Here is a 20,934-nt window from a genome sequence, read left to right as displayed (position 1 = left end):
GCAAAGCCTAATTTCTCCAGTGGTTTTGAAGACCGGCACTATTGGAGATACCCATCTCGAAGACCTTTGAACCTCTTCAATAATGTCTCTCTCTATGAGTTCCTGAATTTTCCTCTCAACCTTTTCTTCAAGTGGTATAGGTATCCTCCTTAATGGTTGAGACAGCACAGCCTGAAGAGTATTCGCTTCGGATATTATGTTTGTTAATGAGAATGTATCTCCATTTTGTAGTATTTTCTTCCTGAGCTCTTTTGAGGAACATTTTTCGGTTATTTGATCAATTATTTGGTCTTCTTTATCTTTAAACTGACACTTATCGGCTTGTTTTCTCAGCCGTACCAAAAAATTTTCAAATTTCTCATTTGTTTCCTGCTTTATTAATCGGAAAATATGACCTTACTTTGTTTCGGTAGAAAGAATGTATCAAGTTTAGCTATAGCCACTTCAAAAACATCAACTCCATCATCTGGTGACAAATTTGCTCCTGGTATGTTATAAAATATTTCTTGTAGCTCAATTCCTCCAAAATGTAGTAAAGACGCTCGTTTCTTTTCATTCGTCTCGATACCAGCAGCATCGAGATAAAAAAGCAGTGCCCTCTTCCAGCGCTCCCATCTTGCCCCTACCGAAGTAGGCTCTCCTTCACAATCAAATTTATCCAATGTTAATTGAGAGCTCATCATTTAGAACCTGAAACTGATAAATGTATTTTAACTATAATTGTTAACTATGTTTGACGTCTGATGATATGTCAACTTATTGACCGTGGCTATATACCACTGTTTATTAATACTACTGCATATTAACTTTGTCATTCTTTCATGACTGTCAATTTAATGACCAGTAGCTATAATACTGCTTATTAATTTTGTCATTCATGCATGACTGTCAATTTAATGACCACTAGTTATACTACTGCATATTAATTTTGTCATTCTCGCATGACTGTCAATTTAATGACCAGTAGCTATACTACTGCTTACTATTGCCTTTACTTACGTACTCACTAGGTTTAATTCCGAATTAAAAGGTACCTTCTTCCTTTTTTGTAAGAAAAAAAAGTTTAAATCCTCGTCGCCAATGTATAATACGTTGTTCTTGTATAGTGACGTAATAGTGCTTCCATCCACGGTCCAACAACGACTGACCTCTCTGCTCGGGTCGGTATTTATAGTATCGTTGCCATGGTAACGGAGACAAACGAATGAGCTTGTGGGGTAGTTTATTAATACTGACATACACACATATTATACACGTATAATAACTCAACATTCATATTATTATTACATTATTTTATGATGTCAAAAAAGTATGTTAATTTACGTTTTGACGTAATTTAATTTACCAAAATAAACGTATCTACCTACATGTAAGAAAACGTAGCAACCCTCTTCAAAGACAACATGAGTAGTTGTATTGTGTATGAAGATTACTGGGTTAAATATGTGGATAATAATAATAAGGAATCGATAGGTATCCGATTGGTAAGATAAGTTTTCATTCAATTACAAAATCTTAATTTTATTTAATAATGTTTAAAACCTCCTAACCCTGTTTTAAGATTATCTCCTTAAACTAACAAAAGCGATTGAAGATGACAAAAATATATTTTAGAAATAGTAACATTTTACAACTTTAATACATTTTATTCATTATATTAGGATTTTAAAGACTTCTTATTGTCCAGAAAATGTATAAGATAAGTCTAAAATAATACAGCAGTAAAGTGCTTAAACATTAATTGTTTCAAAGATAATCAATAACTTAGTCCTAATTTTTATGATCCCTTTTAGGGTACTGGACAAAGAAAGAAGATAGGAAACCTGAAGGCTAAAAAACATTATTTTTTATAAATGCAAGTTCTTGGTACCTTAAGCCGCTGTGAAACAAAATTTCATTCAATATGAAATAAAAGAAAATAACAGAAAGGAGCCGAAAGTAAAGCCAGCTTATTTACCTGATTTCGAAACAATGGGATCGTCTGCTGGTTAAGAAACAGCCCCTCGAGCGAGTTGATTTTTTAATCGGGTTGCAAATTTTCGTCCATCTACGTTGAGTGATAGCGTATGTCAGCGACTCGCCAGAATTGTCCCCAGGATCCATAATAATGAGACAATATAATATAAATGAATTTAATTATATTTTTGATCAGCTACTCAGTACAACAATCGTCAAAAGAATGCCAGCCGCCAGCAAATCCTTACTTTTTAAATAACTAAATTACGACATGTTTATTTTTAGCAATAATATACCATATGTACTTTATTACAAATATAATTAATATTAACGTTTTATAATTATAAAAACAATATTAAATTATTTTTATCTTAATTAAAAGTCGAAATATATTTCAATTAGCTTAATTATTTATTACTCACTATAATAAAAACATGCACCGGAAATATCGAGTTTACAGAGTCGTGACAAAAATAAATCATATTTACATTTCAAAATTATTAAAACAATATTAGATAATCATAAAACATACCCAAAATATCTATTAAATCTTATTTAATTTAATTCGTTACTTATAATAATCTGTAAGGAAATCATAATGTTAACACCGTAAGTACAAAATGTTAGTGACTTGCTTAATTCATTGATCATACCAAAATTATTTTAATGAGAAAGTTCTTTAAATTATGAATTATAATTTATTATTCCACATTTTATTCACTTTATAGCAAAAAGTTGTTAATAATATTTCCCGTGTTGTCTAAGTTCTGAATTAGATATCGCTTTACAAATATATATAAAAATTTGGTTTAATTTATTACTTACAATGAAACCAGACGGCAGCACGGTCCAGCGCCCATATAACTAACTATATATGTACATAACATTACCTATCTAGGTTTAAGTGACATTCTTGCAAGAGTAACTGAGACACTAAATTGGCAATATCGGTGAGAATTTATTTATTTATATAGTGTTTAATGTTATTTAAAATATTATTTATTTATTTAAGCATCTTGAAAATAGCTAAGGAGATTCTCAACTATTTCCTCATATTGTTTTATTTTTTATTTTTTACTTTCATATGTATTTAGGACAGACCTAAAATGTTTGGTTCATTATAAAATTAATAACTGTTTACGCCGCTCGAACTGACTGAACGCGACGCCGCTGTAAAACGATTATTTGTAAAATCAGCCGCGCATCGTCGGTAGTGGGGAATTAAGCGCGGGAGTAAGACGTGTTTCAAGAAGTCAGCAAGTTGAGTTGTTTTCGTTGAAGAAGTGAAGCCAATTGAAGCGAAGATTATTATATTAATATAAAATAGCTCTTTTAAGAGCTTGACATTACGTCATACTACGTCATTGCATGCTGCTTCTTGTTTCAAATAAACAGTTCTTTTCAGAACTATTCATTGTTTCAAACGATGATGTTGTATAATGAGGCATGCGTGGCGTGTGTATTCTTGTTGCTATGCGTACTGCTACACCTATATTGATTCGATTTCAAAGTTCCGTTATCCTTTCCGTAGAAAACCTTTTCGCCTCGCAAATTTTATATGTACTCATGCGAGATGACTTAATATTTATTTATATAATTTGTATTTATTATAAAGCAAACAAATTTATTTAAATTAGATGTTATATTAGTGATTTACTAGACCGTGAGAAGATTTAATTCACTATGTTTAAATATAGAAATATGTACAGGGATTAAAAAAGAGTGGTAAGTAATGAGACAGAAAAAAAATTAATGGAATTTTTTTTGCAAATTATTTGAAAAATAGACTAAAATGTAATGGGAACTCTAGCTGAACAGACTTACAGTATTCTCTCCGACATTATGTTATGTGGGTTATCGTACCTACATAACATAAACTAATCATGAATGTATCAGCTATGCCGCCCGCTTAAATATTTTTTTTTTAATAAAAAATGTTTACGTTCAAATTTCTTAATTGATTTTATGAAAATATTATATTAAACATGTATTTTTTCAGACAAAATATTATTACTAAATAATGAAATTTGTATATTTGGACTCAATCAGTTATATTATTTAGTACAAATTTAATATACTTACTAGATTAAAAAGATACAGATAGAAATATTAAGAGTTTAGCCGAAAACCTTATATTTTATACCTGGAAAGGACAATTGAAAAGAATGGTATTTTGAATAGCTGCTGACAATTGCTATCGGAAGCTTATTTGAACTTAATCTCAAACAGTGGTGGATTCGTCCGATGTCGCAGAAGATGGCGGGACGTTCTCTCGGTTTTGTTGTTCGCGCTTTTTTCTGTACCGTTGACGATTTCTATATAACTTTGCTTCGTCCGAACATTTCGTCGTAATGGAGCTCCTGTAATTTTATTAACACTTAGTCTCCGGACTACAAAAACATATTTTGTCATTTGCTTAATTACTGTTAATAATTAGTTTTATGTTATCTGATTTTTTGTTAGATGTTATAATACAAAAAATATTCCAATTTCTTAATAAAATATCTAAAAATTTAAAAGTTAAATGGTACGGTAATACGATAGTACGGTACGGTAGTACGGTAATTTATGGGATTAAAATATGAATACCAACCTAACAATCCTTTTAGAAACATTGCACCTTTCAGCGACGGTGTTGACAATATCGTCTACTAATTTGGGGTCCAATTGCTTTTTCGGTGGTTTATTCGCAAACGCTGGTGACTGCTTTCCAGTTAAGGAATGAGTAGCTAGAATTCTAAAAAGGTTTATTTTTAATTTAATCATTTTTATTAATATTTCCAAAGTATGCTTGAAACTACCTATATTTACGAGTACTTAATATTTACAAGTATGCTTGAAATATAACAAAATATTTGTTCTATATTTGGCTATTATATCAATTGCAGTCAAACAACGAGATTTATAAGAAGTAAAGGTAAAATATAAGCACTGGTGGTAGGGCTTTGTGCAAGCTCGTCTGGGTAGGTACCACCCACTCATCAAATATTCTACCGCAAAATAGCAATACTTGATATTGTTAAAAATACCCGAGGGCTTGCGGGTGCGTTGCCGGCCTTTAAGGAATGAGTATGCTCTTTTCAACAGAGTGAACATTCTAGTAACAATAAACTTGATTACAAAAACATTTCGCCGGAGTTCGATCCTACGGTGTACAATCAATGCACAGATGTATGTGCGTTAAGCGCGTAAGACTATTACGATGCATAGAACCTGATCAGCTACTTAACTACTAGTTTTGTTGGAGTACTAGGGAATAGTCTTATCAATGGCAATAAGAGACAGAGATCCAACAGGAAATAGAAATGATAACAGACACGGTAAAATTAATCTCAGCACAGACTTCTAGTATCTTGGCCATTATCAACGATAACTGGCTGCTTACTGAATTACAAAGAATCTGTGATATTTTGAGCAATAATTTATACAAAGACAAAGTAATTTTTGATGGGTATTTCCTAAAGGCGCGAAGTATAAGGTGTGTAAATGAATCACGATGATATCGAATATGTGGGTTAGGTTAAGTTAGCGTTTTTAAAAATTTTTAGTTTCTAAAAATGTCCCGTTTCATAAAGGAATATGTTAAGACTTGAGTAGATTGTGTTTATGAAAAAAAAAGTTAAAACTAGAGAAGGCTTACTCCAAGCTATTGACAAAATAGAAATTCCTTGCCACGCTTGTACATCGACCATTTCGGGCTGTTCGTTAAGACTAAAATACTCACATACTGTGAACTCATTTACGAAGTTTAATATTTCAGAATAGGTATACAACATTTTTAGTTTTATTTTCGTAGGATATTAGTATTTATTGGTTTTTGCCTGGATTTAGATAGGACAACATAAGGTTGGGCTTGTAAAAAACAGAATTTTTGAGAAGCAGAAAATTGTGTCTATTCAAACTGAGTATATTAAAACTGAAATTTAAATTTGTATTTCAAACAACTTACTTAACCAGCTGTTGAAATATTTCAAAACGTACAAAAGTAATAAAAACTGTCTATAATTTTACCTCGGTATATTTCATAAGAATTAATGCCATGTTTATAAAAATGACTTCGCAAATAATGTATTATTTTAAAACAAATTTGGTTACTATAGAAAAGGTTATAGTAAGTTAACCTTAAAAGATAAACGTATGCTATCGTGACTTTTTTTAGAACAACTTTTTTTTTCTTTCAAGAGTGTAACCGTTTACGCAGCGCACGCAACGGAAGCTAAAGTGTATACATCTTCATGTATTTTTAACATTTTAATTGATGCTCCAATCCTATTGGTCGTAGCGTGATGTTATATTATAGCCCAAAAATTTTCCTCGATAAATGGGCTATCCAACACTAAAATATTTTTTTAAATAAAACCAGCAGTTCCTGAGGTTAGCGCGTCCGACCAAACAAACTCTTAAGCCTTATTACGTTAGTATAGAAAAATAAAGTTTTGTTGGTTAAATAGTTTTGTTTAACCTGAATATTTTGAAAAAATTGTGCATATGATCATGTATAAAATAAATTTTGGTTCAACCCATTTAGGTCACAATCAAATATATTAAGTAAAACTATAAGCATCACTGGAAGTCCCCTGATAAAAAAGAACGCCTTAATATACTTTTTCACATCAGAATGATATTTCATGCTTCTTACTTTAAAATCACAGACATCCATACAACCATTTATCCTATACCTGTAGGATAGCTAGTTAAATATATAGTATCGAAAAACAAAATAAATGTGTATTACATATATTTATGTATTTATTAAGTATCTACAATAAAGGATACACACTTAAAAGTACATTACATCATGGAATAATGTTTTTGTGCAAATATGAGTTAAGTACAGAACAAAATATAAAATGTATTTCAATAGTAATAAAAATTACTAATTTCATTCAAATTATGCCACCTGTGTATTCTACCAACCCGCATTGGAGCAGCGTGGTGGAATAAGCTCCAAACCTTCTCCTCGAAAGGGAGAGGAGGCCATGGCCGAGCAGTGGGACATTAACAGGCTATTACTGTACTGTTACTGTAAAAACTAAAATAATGAAAATAATAATAATACAATTTTAAACAAAACATTATGTATTGAGAAACAATTATTTAAACTTATATAATTCTAAGGTTAATATATATAGGTTAGTGTGCTGTTTAGAAAGCGCATTATATAGTCTGCAGATCCTTCCTTAGCAGCATAGTGTCCGAGATTTGAATTGTATGTAGAAATATAAAAGTGATTGTAGACGTTTTTGAGAGATAAGAGAGAAGATACATTAAGATTAATTTGTTGAAGAAAGTTGCTACAATCTAATGTTCCATTTATTATTTTATGCAACATAAGCATGTCAGTTATTATTCTTCTGGAGTTTAGGGAGGTCATCTTATAGTGCTGAAGCCTATCTCAGTAGGTAGGAATACTTTTAAGGTCAGATTCACTGTATGACAGGTGGAAGAGAGAACGTTCTTGGATGCTTTTTAGTCATTTAATGTGTCCATTTTAATGTGGGTTCTAGATTATATTGTTGTATTCAAGGATAGGACGGACAAGTGTGTTAAATAATATAATTTTGGTGGGCGGCTTCATAAAATCTTTGGTATTTCTTAAGTCAAATCCTAATAATTTAAATATATTGGTATAATTTGTTTTTATTTCGTAATAAATATACAGTTTATTTAAATAAGCTACTACCCTAATCTAATAGAATGTATTACAACGAATACGGACAGAGATTAACCAGGTCCCTGTTACCAGGAAACGCCATGCGTCTCCGATATACGTGTGTTCGATGCAAATAACGTCAACAGTTGAAGTCAACAGCATATATAATAAACAAAATCTTTATTTTTGAGTTAGTGATCTGTTAAAAAAAGTATGCATAGCTACCAAATATTTAAATAAAGATACTAAATGGGTACTACATGCTGGTAGTATTTTAAAGCTGATCTATCACTTTGTACAGTCATTTTGATGCACACTACAGCGCGGCAATCGGCGTGCTTTATATATATAAGCGTAGGCGCGTTTAACCGACAATGGACCTGCATAAGCTGAATCCTGCATGAAGCTATTTTATGTGTTTGATCATATAGATCTGAATGTAAGTTACATTGGAAGAATCTGAATATCTGAAACTGATATATTTTTTTAATTTGTTTTTTTTCCTTTCAACTTTCAATCATCACCATTTTAAAGACTATCATTTATAAGCTTAAGCTAGAGTTTCAGCTAATTCAACTGAACAGTTGTTTTGTAGCATTTTTTATCGAATAAATGTTCAACGTGATTCTTGAAATTGACATAACTTTTTATCTATTTATAAACCGATTGAATTAAGCAAATACTAAATTTTATGTGAAGTTTTCCACAATATATTAGTGAAAACCGCATGCAAATCAATCAAGCCGCAACAAACGGACAGACAAACAAACATTGTTTTGGGTTCTATTGCATTGATAAAGGCCCCCAATAATAGTTTTACTCCTATTTTTTTCATGTAGAGACAGCGATCGGTTACATTTTTGTTATATGTATAGATGATTGATATAAAGAGGCTGGTTATAGCCTATTCTTGGTTTTAAGGGAATGAAAACAAGGGTAAACCTGCTGTAGCGCCAGATCGAATGCAGCCGTATTGCTTCGTTAGAACTTGATATAATAGTGATATGAAATGCGATGATGATGACAACGAAGAATCAGAGTAATTAATTCTATTTTGCCATGTTTTTCGGATATTTGTAATTGATATTATTGATTGATTGATATTTTGGCTACAAAATGTGTTTGTATTGTTACAGGTCAAGAGCGAGAATGGATGGATTCGCAACTTGACCTTTGATTTTCTATTGGAGTTCGGATTGGTTCACGACTTTACTTTTTTCTATGGTTGTATGTACTGGCGAGAGACGGGAGTGAGAATGGATGGGTGAGAATGGATCGCTACCTGTATTCGTCACGTACATACCTAATTTTAAGGATTGAAAATGTTGAAAAAGTTGGTTGTTTTATGGTAAAATTGTTGATAATAATTTAGTTTTAAGGGTTAAAGAAAAAATATAAAATTGAGTTAATTACGGACAATGGTTGACAAATGTTTAGTAAATCTATGAGTTTTTGTTTATACTGTGATATGGTTGTTTTGATGTAATGTAATTATCTAAAGTTTGAATCCTAAAAGTTTTATCGTAATGTATTGTATTTTTTTGTATATGTAAGTAATATGAATTACGATAGTTTAATTTGTGGTTTTAATTTTTTTTTTAATTTATTTATTTTTCATGCAATCGATAAGTCAGTTTACCGAGTGTAAGGTTCTCACCTGAGACGTGTATGGGGTCATACACGTTATCTGGATAGTCGAGTGTAAGGTTTGACTGATTTTTAATAATTATTTTGAGATTTTTAGAAAATAATTGTAATATTTTTAACTAAATTAACACTGGTTGGAAATTATTGAGCGTATAAAACTACGCGATATATAAAAAAAGAAAAAACACGGGAAGATCGACTCGTTCGATGGTTGCCAGGGTGATTGCAGGAATTCAAATAAAAATTGTAATTGAATTGTAAAATATTAATTAGTAAAAAATTATATAACAAGATACGTGTGGAAGAGAATAAAATGTTTAAAGTAAATATGAAGGATTGTTTTACTGGGGTATTCTTACAAAAGATATATTGATTTTATATCAGTTTATATTAATTTTTCTTGTTTCTTGTGTTTAGAACCAGTATTACAACAAAATGTGCTGACGAAAGCAAAATGTTTAGAACACGCGTACAAAATAAGAAGAAGCGCTAAAAAGTTAAGAAAGAAAATATTTCTCCCTATAACTCCGATTGCTCAAATTCATCTAATTAATAGTAAACTAAAAATTAGAATTAGGTAATGGGGTCAAGGGAACCGGGACACAAGTTACAGGTATGTGAGATTATCAATCTATTATGTGACTATTTTATTTGTTTTAAGAAAAGTTGCGGGCTCCAATAAATAATTTTAAAAAAATAAGTTCTGAAAATTTAGAATACCGATTATGTTATCTAATGTTTCATAAGCCGAGATGGCCCTGTGGTAAGACCGCGTGAATCTTAACCGATGATCGTGGGTTCAAACCCGGGCAAGCACCACTGAATTTTCATGTGCTTAATTTGTGATTATAATTCATCTCGTGCTTTACGGTGAAGGAAAACATCGTGAGGAAACCTGCATGTGTCTAATTTCACTGAAATTCTGCCACATGTGAATTCTACCAACCCGCATTGGAGCAGCGTGGTGGAATAAGCTCCAAAACCTTCTCCTCAAAAAAGAGGAGAGGAGGCCTTTAGCCCAGCAGTGGGACATTCACAGGCTGTTACGGTATCTAATGTTTCAGAAAAAATGCATAAAATGCAGTATCCTCTTAACGTGGATCGTGGACGTCTGGACGCTACGTAGCTCCGCCGCTGGATAGGGACTCATAGTGCCAGTCCCAAGCTTGGAACAAGGAGGAGAGTTGGCCGTATGCAATAGTTGAGAACGTGTGATATCATTTGTTTAACATAACTATTAAAATTTAATTTTTTAATTGAATAATATTTTCGCCAACCAACTGAATTTTTAAGACAGACACGGATGCTGTCGTTTTATTTTAATCAAACATTAATATTTACGAAATACTTAATAAAATTAATCAAAACAACTTCATTTTTAATATGGTTAACATGGACTGCAGTGAAATTAGTAATAATTAATTGATTAATTATTCCTACTCGTAGACAGAGAAACTAAGCTTATCTGTCTACGGTACTACTATAGTGTGAGTGATATACCATTATAAATTGTGATACGAATATTTATATATTGTTAAACTCAACGCTACGACCAACGCGTATATAATTTAGAATAACCTAATATTTATTGAAGTTAATTTGATTATAAATTTTGTTTTAATGTTATTTAACTTCGTGATATGATTTTTACAACGACCGACATTATAATGATTTAACTTTTGTATAAAAAGCGATGTATTTACAATGAACAATCATAATTATTGTTGAACTTGAACAGGGTGGTTACTCTGCCTCTTTAATGAATATTGTATATAACAACACAACACTTCTTTCGCTATCCTGGCTCACCTTCTGTTTCATCTCAGAATTGGGATCGGCCTAAAAATATATCAGGACCGTACATCTGGTCTTGGGAACTAAAAAAGGAACAGTGATCCATCTATATCATCTGAAGAAGAAGAAGAAATGTTGGCAAGAAAGAAAAATGAATCTGAGACAATGACTAAGAACTTTCACGGAAAAATGTCATTACTTAAGAAATGCAAGATTAGTGGTGAAGATGCTATATCCTGTATAATAAGAGGTGGATTGAAATGGTGAATTCCACTAGAGAATTCCGCTAGACGATCTACTTGGAGAAGAGGCCGCGCTGAAGGTGTTTCGTCGAATACTATTTCAAGGACACAAGAACTCGCAGATGTCGTCGAACGGGGCACGAGACGAAGGATTATAAGGCGACAACGCGCTGCGAGTACTGTCATCGCTGGTGGCACAGCATCGCGACGTGCTGGTTTTCTTCAAGCGGTTCAAGCCAGCCCACACAAAAGGTCAGCAACGTTTTACAAAGTACCTACGATATTTTGTTAGACTTATTTAAGAAAATTGCTTATGTATGGTTATGTATGGTATGATAATTGCTTATGAAAGGTCACGGTTGAATCGCATATATACAGGCAGCAAATTAAATTTACTTTCCCTCGCAATAGCAAAAAAAAAAAAAACTACAACTTTAACCCTCTAATATAATTTGGGCTTTGGGAGCAGTCAATTACATTCTTTAGGTAAATGTGAGATAGAAGTAAATGTTGATAATATTGTACTAATGGACAAGTTGAGATATCATCTTCCCGACATAGATTTAATAATAGGCCATACGTTGATTAATCAAAATCATGTTAGCTTAGTGACCACCGCCGCATGTGTTTCGTTTTGCACGACAAATAAATTGAACATTGACGTTATAGGTATTAATTTAGATTCAAATGACTTTATAAATAGTTTTCCTGTACTCTTAACTGAAAATATTAATATAAAAAATGTAATTATGCCTTCGTGTCCTAACGGACATAGACACGGACCCTAACGGGTTATTGATTATTTATACACGGAGAACAAATCGTATTTGATACACGGGGTCTATTACGAGTTAGGAGGTACATCTTATTACATACCAGAATGTTTAATTAATTGTAAAGATTGTTTTATCAAAGTAATTAATGTATGAAATGATGAAATTTCATGAAAAAAGCGTCTGTGTGACAAAAAGCGTCTGTGTGACTAAAGGCGTCTGTGTGACAAAAAGCGTCTGTGTGACAAAAAGCGTCTGTGTGACAAAAAGCGTCTGTGAGACTAAAGGCGTCTGTGTGACTAAAAGCGTCTGTGTGACTAAAAGCGTCTGTGTGACTAAAAGCGTCTGCGTGACTAAAAGCGTCTGTTTGACTAAAAGCGTCTGTGTGACTAAAAATATGTGTCACTGGTAAAGGCTTCAATAATAAGTAACAGAAAAATAACATATTACTAATTAGTAACATTAATATGAAACGATATACTTTTGGCCTGCATTTTTTTTCCAGATATCCGATGCCGGTGAAAACTCTACCAGCCGTGGGGCACGGCAGTTTCAGGATGGCCGAGTGTTAAACACAACGCTACGACCAACGCGTATATAATTTAGAATAACCTAATATTTATTGAAGTTAATTTGATTATAAATTTTGTTTTAATGTTATTTAACTTCGTGATATGATTTTTACAACGACCGACATTATAATGATTTAACTTTTGTATAAAAAGCGATGTATTTACAATGAACAATCATAATTATTGTTGAACTTGAACAGGGTGGTTACTCTGCCTCTTTAATGAATATTGTTTATAACAACACAACACTTCTTTCGCTATCCTGGCTCACCTTCTGTTTCAATATATTAAGTTTTACTCCTTACATTACATCTACCGATAGCCTAATCTAACTACTAGAGGAGTAAATACAAATAACCAATTTTTGACGTTCAATAGACATGATATAATTGGTTGAGATCATAGCATTAGTTTGTCTGCCTACGGTTGAGATATAAAATAATCTGTGATATTCATTATGGGCACGGGAATAACGCCGTTTTTAAATCTGATCTGATTTTTTTTCTATATTAAATACATTAATTAAAATTTGGTATGGCAGGCCTATCTCATTGATAGAAAACTCTTCATATGTTATCATAATTCGTTCTTAAAATATAGTATTATGTAAAAGAGCAAACTATCAAATAAAAGCTAAAAAGTTAAATTGAAAATATTAACATTTAACTTTTTACAGATCATAAATGCCAACATTCCTTGTCCCACCATGGGTGGTTAACAGTATATTTGGAAAACTAAAACGTTAGATTCTTGACGTCGACAAAGAAACTAACGGACCAAGTCCCCGTGCAACCGCGATTGAAACAAAGATAGTATGTCAATTTATGCATATAATGTTGTCATAGTAACTGCATTCCCTGTTTTGGGAGATAAATAATTTTCAGGATTTAATTAAAACAAAATGAGGTTAAATTTTACTTTTTATTTATTTTTTAATTAAAATATTTTTTGGTTTTCCAACTACACCCAAAAACCGTTGCATTGTTTGTTTTTGTTTCCGTTATCAATAGTGTTTCAGTATCTATATATGGTACTGGATTAGCATTCTCCTCAGATGTTGCAATCTAAAACACTCAATTAAATTATTTATAAAACATGTTTGCCACATATATTCTTTGTTAACCTCTTGAGTTGGAATGCATATTTAATAAATTCAAAGAGAATGTTAAATAGGATAAAGAATAAATTAAAATAACATATTTATAGATAACGAAGCATTTAATTTTATTATTGGACTCCGTATTTATTTGTTTACATTGTCATCGAGTCGCAATTTTAAATCTAAAATCGAGACATTTTATTAGGTTTCGCTGTCAGCACTTACATGATAAATAGTTATAAGTTATGAATGATAAAAACTGGAAAATCCTATTATCTTCAGGATTTTAATGCAATATAAGATTGCGTCATGCTATGGCATAAAAAATCATCACTGAGAAACTACATTTAGGGATAAAACCGTGGTCGTTTTTATATCGAAGATTGTATAATCTTCCATATAAGGATTATTTCTGTCTTTTCACAGGGTTAGAATCGTTTGTCACACAATGAACGCACCAACTGTCCAGTTTGTTTCGCTACTTGAGTATCCGACCTTGATAAAACTAATTACGCGATAAGGGACAAAAGATTTACACACATATAATAATTGGATGGAATTCGGTTGAACGGCGTAGATATCGATGTTCTGCGACGCCATCTAGTGACGAAGTATAAAAAATGCATAATAGAATGGCCTTCTACGTAAAAAAGAAAATGTATAGTCAGACAACTGTCTGGCTATAACTTTAGATTACCGATTCATTGATTATTATTGTAACATACTAATAATTACATCGAACTTTATAACATGGTTACTAGGGCATACCTACTATAAGCAAATCTTAACGAACATTGTTGTAGCCTCAAATATGTCTCCAATCTATGGAGGGCAAATGTATAATAAAAATATAGGTAAAATTGTAAAGCTATTATTTTATTCGTATCGTACCTGTACCAGTGCTACGAATTGCGAAAATTTTAATATTATTTTGAGTTAAGTAACTAAGTACGTACGACTCTTTTTATACAGAGAAAGTTTCAAGATTAATCCATCACACTGCTTTACAATGTTTGATAAAAGATACCGTTATGCTTTATTTTCATATACATAGCTACAGTTAACCGCAGTTTTTTGGTCATGACATTTAAATTTAAACTTGATTTATTATTTTGTCAAAAAAGCTATTAGTATATTTTATACTTTATTTAAAAGTAATTACATATTTTAATTGATTAATAAATGGTACAAATTGATATTAGATCTTTGTCTCTTTAATCTCAACTGTGGTGGATTCGTCCGCTTCTCAGAAGATGGCGGAACGTTCTCTCAGTTTTGTTGTTCGTGCTTTTTCTGAACCTTTGACGATTTTTATATAACTTTGCTTCGTCCGAACATTTCGTCGTAATGGCGCTCCTGTAATTTTATTAACACAGTCTTCGGACTACAAAAACATATTTTTTCATTTACTTAATTAATTCTAATAATTAGTTTTATGTTATCTGTTTCTTTTGTTAGATGGTATAACACAAAAATATTCCATTAATAAAATATCTTAAAATTAAAAAGTTGAAAGGTACAAAAGTTATGGGATTAAAATATGAATACCAACCTAATCCTTTTAGGAACATTGCACTTTTCAGCGACGGTGTTGACAATATCGTCTACTAATTTGGGGCCCAATTGCTTTTTCGGTAGTTTGTTCACAAACGCCGGTGCTTGCTTTCCAGTTAAGGAATGAGTAGCTAGAATTATAAAGAGTTTTATTTTTAATTTAATCATTTTTATTAATATCCTTTATTTTACCATTTGGTGTCGCAGAATAGTTTTCAGTTTGAGGCAAAGTGACACTAATTATATCCTACATCTTGAATATTATAGCTGCCTGTCCACCGGAGCGGAGCGAGGCAGCGGAGCGGAGAAACGGATAAATATTAACCAATAAGATTGCACAAAATCTCCGCTCCTCTTTAGTGGACAGGGAATTGCGAACTTGTTTAAAAATTCATACAAAACCGGTAAGCGGAGCGGAGATGCGGAGTAGGGTGGCGGAGCGGGGAAGCGGAGCGGGGAAGTGGAGCGGGGAAGCGAGTGCGGGCTGCGCTCGCGCCCCGCAGTGTGCCAGTGACCAGCGTAGTCTGACTAGTGCATTTGTGGACGACGTAGTGAAGAAAATGGATGAAAAACTTATCGATAGTGTGAAAAAGTTTCCGTGCATTTGGAACACGTCTTCAAAATTTTACAAATGCAATGAAACAAAAGATGCTGCGTGGAACCAAATAATCATTGAAACAAAAATATCGCATGGTAAGTAATATTATAAATCTTTATTCTATAATACCCTCTAGTAGGCGTATGTTCATATATTTTTTCGATCATTTAAACAAAAGATGCTCAGTGCCATACAAGTCGAGTTAAAATATGATGCTAACTAAACTATAATTTTTTTTATTTAACTGAAGAATACCTAAATAATATCCGATACCTAAACCATATTACTGATTAGAGATTCTTTTCAAAATTCTAGAATCTTGCCATGGAACCTTCCCCTGATTATTGAAGTATGAACAATACATTTCGCGAACTTCATATCCATCGTTACTAGAATGTTGTGTTTCTGTAATATCATCAACAGATAATAATGTTTGCTCCATGTTACTTTCAATATTGTTTATATAATCTGGTTGTCTTTGAATTAAAAAAATGTGCAAAACACATGTTGCTTTTATTGCCTTGTCAACTGTTTCTATTTTGCATTCGAAGTCTTTACGATACACGTACCATTTTCTCGTCAATACACCGAAAGTTGCCTCAACAATGCGACGTGCTCTAGATAATCGGTAATTAAATATTTTTCTTTCTGTGTTTAGTCTTATCACGTGGGTATGGCCTCATAAAATTTTCAATTAATGGGAAAGCTTCGTCTCCTATGAATACGAACGGAATTTTTGCGCCACCTTGATACAATGGTGCCGGCGCAGGTAAATTTAATCTCTTCTCTTTTAGACTTTTCCCGAAAACGCTGTTATCAAAAATTCCTGCGTCAGAAAATCTCCCCATAGAGCCCACATCAATCATAATGATTTTTCTTCTGGCATCAGCTAAACACATCAATACTACAGAAAACCTCTTTTTGTAGTTGAAAAACGAGGACCCAGTTTTCGAGGGAGCCTTGATGTATACGTGCTTGCCATCAAGAGCACCTGTACAATTTTTAAATTGCCATAGTTCATCAAAATCTTTTGCGATTTCTTTCCAGTCCTTTTCGGTTGGTTGCGGCATAACAAGAGGTTGCAATACATTCCATAAAGCATCACAAACCTCATCAACTATTCTCGATACACTTTTCAATCCAATTTTAAAATTCTCTCCCATCGTTGTAAATGACTGACCGGTTGCTAAATACCTAAAAATAAACCTATTTAATTATACGTAACGTATGTGCATCTATTATTTTTTTATAAATAGACCATAGAATACATTGTGTATGTTAACTGTTTCAGTGAAAACTGCAAAATCGCGATGGAAACAACTAAGAGATAACCATCGAGATGCCTTAAAAAGACAAAATGCATATATTGTTCTATCAGAGTTTTCATAAACTTCATTAAGTTCATGAAAAGTACATCTTAAAGCTCTATAAGAATTTTCGAATGTTTCGAAGTTTGGAAAAAGGTAAAATATTCACTGTGTTCTGAACGATGTTTGATATGATTTCTTAACCAAAATCTATGTTTCCTTATAGAATTGTTCAAATGGTATATAATTCTGTTTCTTCTGACTCCAACTCTTCTGCCTCGAGTAATGTAAAGTAATAACGTATTAACTGTTTCGACAACATGTCTGCTGTCACTGACATTTCGCGTAGCACTAAATCAATCGCTTGCCGCCGAGAGCTCGAAATAACTCGTCGCGTACTCATATCCCCGCGTATGAAAAATAGTCCGCAACTCCGCTCCGCATTACTTTCTAGCTCCGCTCTGGTGGACATACACAGACTGCAACTCCGCTCCGCATTACTCTGTTACTCCGCTCCGCTGCCTCGCTCCGCTACGGTGGACAGGCAGCCTTAAACGTGTATAAGAATCAACATCTTTCATTAGGGACATTTTTTAAATTAATGTATAATCTGTTCCGAGTAATGTTTTTACATCTCAAGGTACATTTATTTATTCTGTAAATAGGTAAACGTAAATCGACGATCGCCTAAATATTTGTTCTATATTTGGCTATTACATCAATGACAGTCAAACAACGAAATTTATAAGACGTAAAGGTTCGTTTACGTACCATATTTTATTAAAGTTTTAATCTAAATGGAAATAAATCGGACAATGCTTTCAAATATTAATCTCGATTATTAATACGTTAATAATTAAATTATATTTTTTTAATGTATTTTAATTTCACTAAGAATATTGTCACGGTGTTCGTTCCACCAAGTTACCGTTACATTAATAAAACTGATCATAAAGATTATAAAATTTTAATTATAAAATTTACAACATAAAAAATCAGGGGGTGGGCCCTTGACAGCATCTGGTCAATTAAGTTAACATTCATGCAATAAAATATTACAAGTTAGTTGTAGGCGAGTTGGCATCGGTTAAAATTAAGTAATAGACTTAAATAAAGAAATAAGCAGGATAGTGCAAACCCCGAACGCATTGTCACAATGAGTGAACAAATAAATAAAAGCAGTGCGAAGCAGCAAAAAGCACCAGCAGTAACAGCAGGCCACAGGACAAGCAGCCTCTCCTTCACAAAACAGCGGAGCCTCCAACAGCCCCAAATCAGCCACAATTCCTAGGTTGAGTTCACCGAAAAATATTATATTACTTTGTAATGCAATATACAAAGTATATATAAAATTAAAGAAAAATAAACACTCCCTGTGAACAAAACAACTTATTACCTATCTTGCATAAATACTAAGAAGGTCCTAAGAATGCCCTAGACACAGGTACAAAGAAAAATAAGTTAATAAAATCAAGTAATAACCTAAACAATTGAGGTTATTAAAGTTAACTTTTAAAGTGTCAGAATATGGCAAATTATTGCTTAATTAGCAATAAAATATTATTAGAAAGCATGAACTATACTTAATTTAATGGAACAAAGCTTTTAAACAATTCGAATCACATTAGGATTCGACCCAGGTCACCTAGTACATTGACAAGGTCTATGTTCAGTTTTTGAACAAAATATTAAGAAATTGATAAAAATAAATATTGAACCACGTGATATATTGAATTGAATGTAATTTATGCATCAACTCACCTCAGGAGTGTTTAAATATGTAGAAATAAGGCAATATATGACTTATATTGCAAGAGGCACGGTTTCGATACAAAGACTGGAATTAAACGAAGAATCGATTAAATACTACTCAAATAACAAATAATATGCCTCGACTAAACGAATACAATGTGTTTTACTTACGGCTTGGTAACTCGAACCTCTTAAATAAGTTTTACAAAGTAGATGACGTATATTCAACGAATATACTTACAAAAAGGAATATATTTAATCGTTTAAACTGACAGGCATCGGTAAGCGACCGGCGCTTGCTCAACGATCAAAAAGATGTTTGACCGGCGAACAACGTAGTGCTGCCATCTCTCAAACAGCATAGATAATAAATGTCGAAACAATGAATGCCGATTCGATAACCGTAATTTATTTTATAAACCGGTTAGGTTAGGTAAAATAAATACAATATTTTAATAAAATTAAAATATTGAAAAATTAAAATTTTTAGGGTTACAAAATTTAAAACAAAGCATAATACAAGGACAATGTAAGAAGGAATGCACTTGATTAATTTCTATTTAAATGTTAACGGGAATTAGTAGTTACCTTCTAGGAAAGACGGCTTGCAACAATTGTCTCGTCGCTGAAGTGTGGGAAGTCGAATCGTTTTCTGCCATTAGTCTGGCAGGCACGGTGATTTCATTGTCAGTATAAGTAGGTAGTTGTTAATTTTTTTCGTTATTTATGTTAGAATTTATATAAGGCAATAAAAGCCTTATTTATTGATTGATTTTTTCCATATAAGTAGGTGATTAAGGTATTATATTGTTAGCACCACATAACAGAGTCACACACAATATAGACCATAGAATAAATAAAATCGCTGTCTATAAATAATCGAGTATAATAATTTATTAAATATTTTGTATCGTAATTAATATTAGTCTATTTGGATCATTAGGTCAAGTTTACATCAAACTTTAGAGTTTTCGAAGTAAGATCGAAGAGCTTAGTGCGTGTCAGTATTTTAATAAATATCTTAGTGTTATAATTTAAAAAAAAACTTATATGTAAAGTCTAGATCGAGAGACAGAAAAATATGTGTAAGGTTCCATTTTATAAAGAAATAATTCGATTGGTAAGAAATAAGTCTTTATTCAATAACAAAATTCTTAATGTTGTCTAATAATGTCTAAAGCCTCCTAACCCTGTTTGAAGATTATCTCCTTAAGATAACAAAAGCGATTGAAGATGAAGAAAATATATTTTATAAATAGTAACATTTTACAACTTCAATAAATTTTATTCATAATATTAGGATTTTAAAGATTTCTAATTGCCCAGAAAATGTACAAGATAAGTCTAAAATAATACAGCAGTAAAGCGCTTAAACATTAATTGTTTCAAAGACAATAAGTAACTATAGTCGTAATTTTTATGTTCCCTTTTAGGGTACTGGACAATGAAAGTAGATAGGAATTTACCTGAAATTCTATAAAAAATTATTTCACAAAAGAAGATAATATATTTAGATCAGATCTAAAATGTTTGGATACATTAAAATTAATAACTGTTTTTGCTTAATCAAAATGCCATAGTGGATTTTTTGAGAATACTAATGAAAATTTTACATTATTTGTAAAAAAATCCAAAACTCATTTAATATAAACTGTTGCCAATTTTCTATAAAAACATGCTAAATCTATATTGATTCGATTTTAAGGTTCCGTTGTGCTTTCCGTAGAAAACCTTTTCGCCTCACCGCAAGTTCTATATATGCTCATGCGAGATGATTTAATATTCATTTATATAATTTGTATTTATTATGAAACGAACAAATATTAAATTTTTATTGTTTATTAGTGATTTACTAGATCGTGAAAAGATTTAATTCACTATTTTTAAATATAGAAATATGTCCAGGGATAAAAAAGTGGTATGCAACGAGACCTCATTATTTTTAATTTTATTTTGCAAATGTTTTAAAAAATAGACTAAAATTTAA

At 31.9% G+C, this 20,934-nt stretch overlaps 1 protein-coding gene and 3 long non-coding RNA genes across 4 annotated transcripts; 1 reads left to right on the top strand and 3 right to left on the bottom strand.

The window, feature by feature from the left end:
• Positions 1-4,177: 4,177 nt before the first annotated feature.
• On the bottom strand, positions 4,178-19,606 carry LOC126772051 (protein insensitive-like). Its single transcript, XM_050492229.1, has 3 exons — positions 19,536-19,606; positions 4,550-4,693; positions 4,178-4,316 (listed from the first exon to the last, which is right to left on the bottom strand). The coding sequence occupies exons 1-3, from the start codon at positions 19,604-19,606 to the stop codon at positions 4,178-4,180; spliced, it is 354 nt and encodes a 117-aa protein (XP_050348186.1).
• On the top strand, positions 9,470-10,576 carry LOC126771998 (uncharacterized). Its single transcript, XR_007669591.1, has 3 exons — positions 9,470-9,578; positions 9,674-9,869; positions 10,321-10,576. It is a non-coding gene; the product is annotated as an uncharacterized LOC126771998 (long non-coding RNA).
• Positions 14,864-15,358, bottom strand: LOC126772020 (uncharacterized). The gene is made up of 2 exons (XR_007669620.1): positions 15,289-15,358; positions 14,864-15,092 (listed from the first exon to the last, which is right to left on the bottom strand). It is a non-coding gene; the product is annotated as an uncharacterized LOC126772020 (long non-coding RNA).
• LOC126772008 (uncharacterized) lies at positions 17,960-19,287 on the bottom strand. The gene is made up of 3 exons (XR_007669604.1): positions 19,119-19,287; positions 18,957-19,032; positions 17,960-18,568 (listed from the first exon to the last, which is right to left on the bottom strand). It is a non-coding gene; the product is annotated as an uncharacterized LOC126772008 (long non-coding RNA).
• Positions 19,607-20,934: the final 1,328 nt, after the last annotated feature.

The sequence above is a fragment of the Nymphalis io genome, chromosome 11, assembly GCF_905147045.1.
Source record: "Nymphalis io chromosome 11, ilAglIoxx1.1, whole genome shotgun sequence".
Classification (NCBI taxonomy): domain Eukaryota; kingdom Metazoa; phylum Arthropoda; class Insecta; order Lepidoptera; family Nymphalidae; genus Nymphalis; species Nymphalis io.
This window is presented reverse-complemented; position numbering and strand designations above follow the sequence as displayed.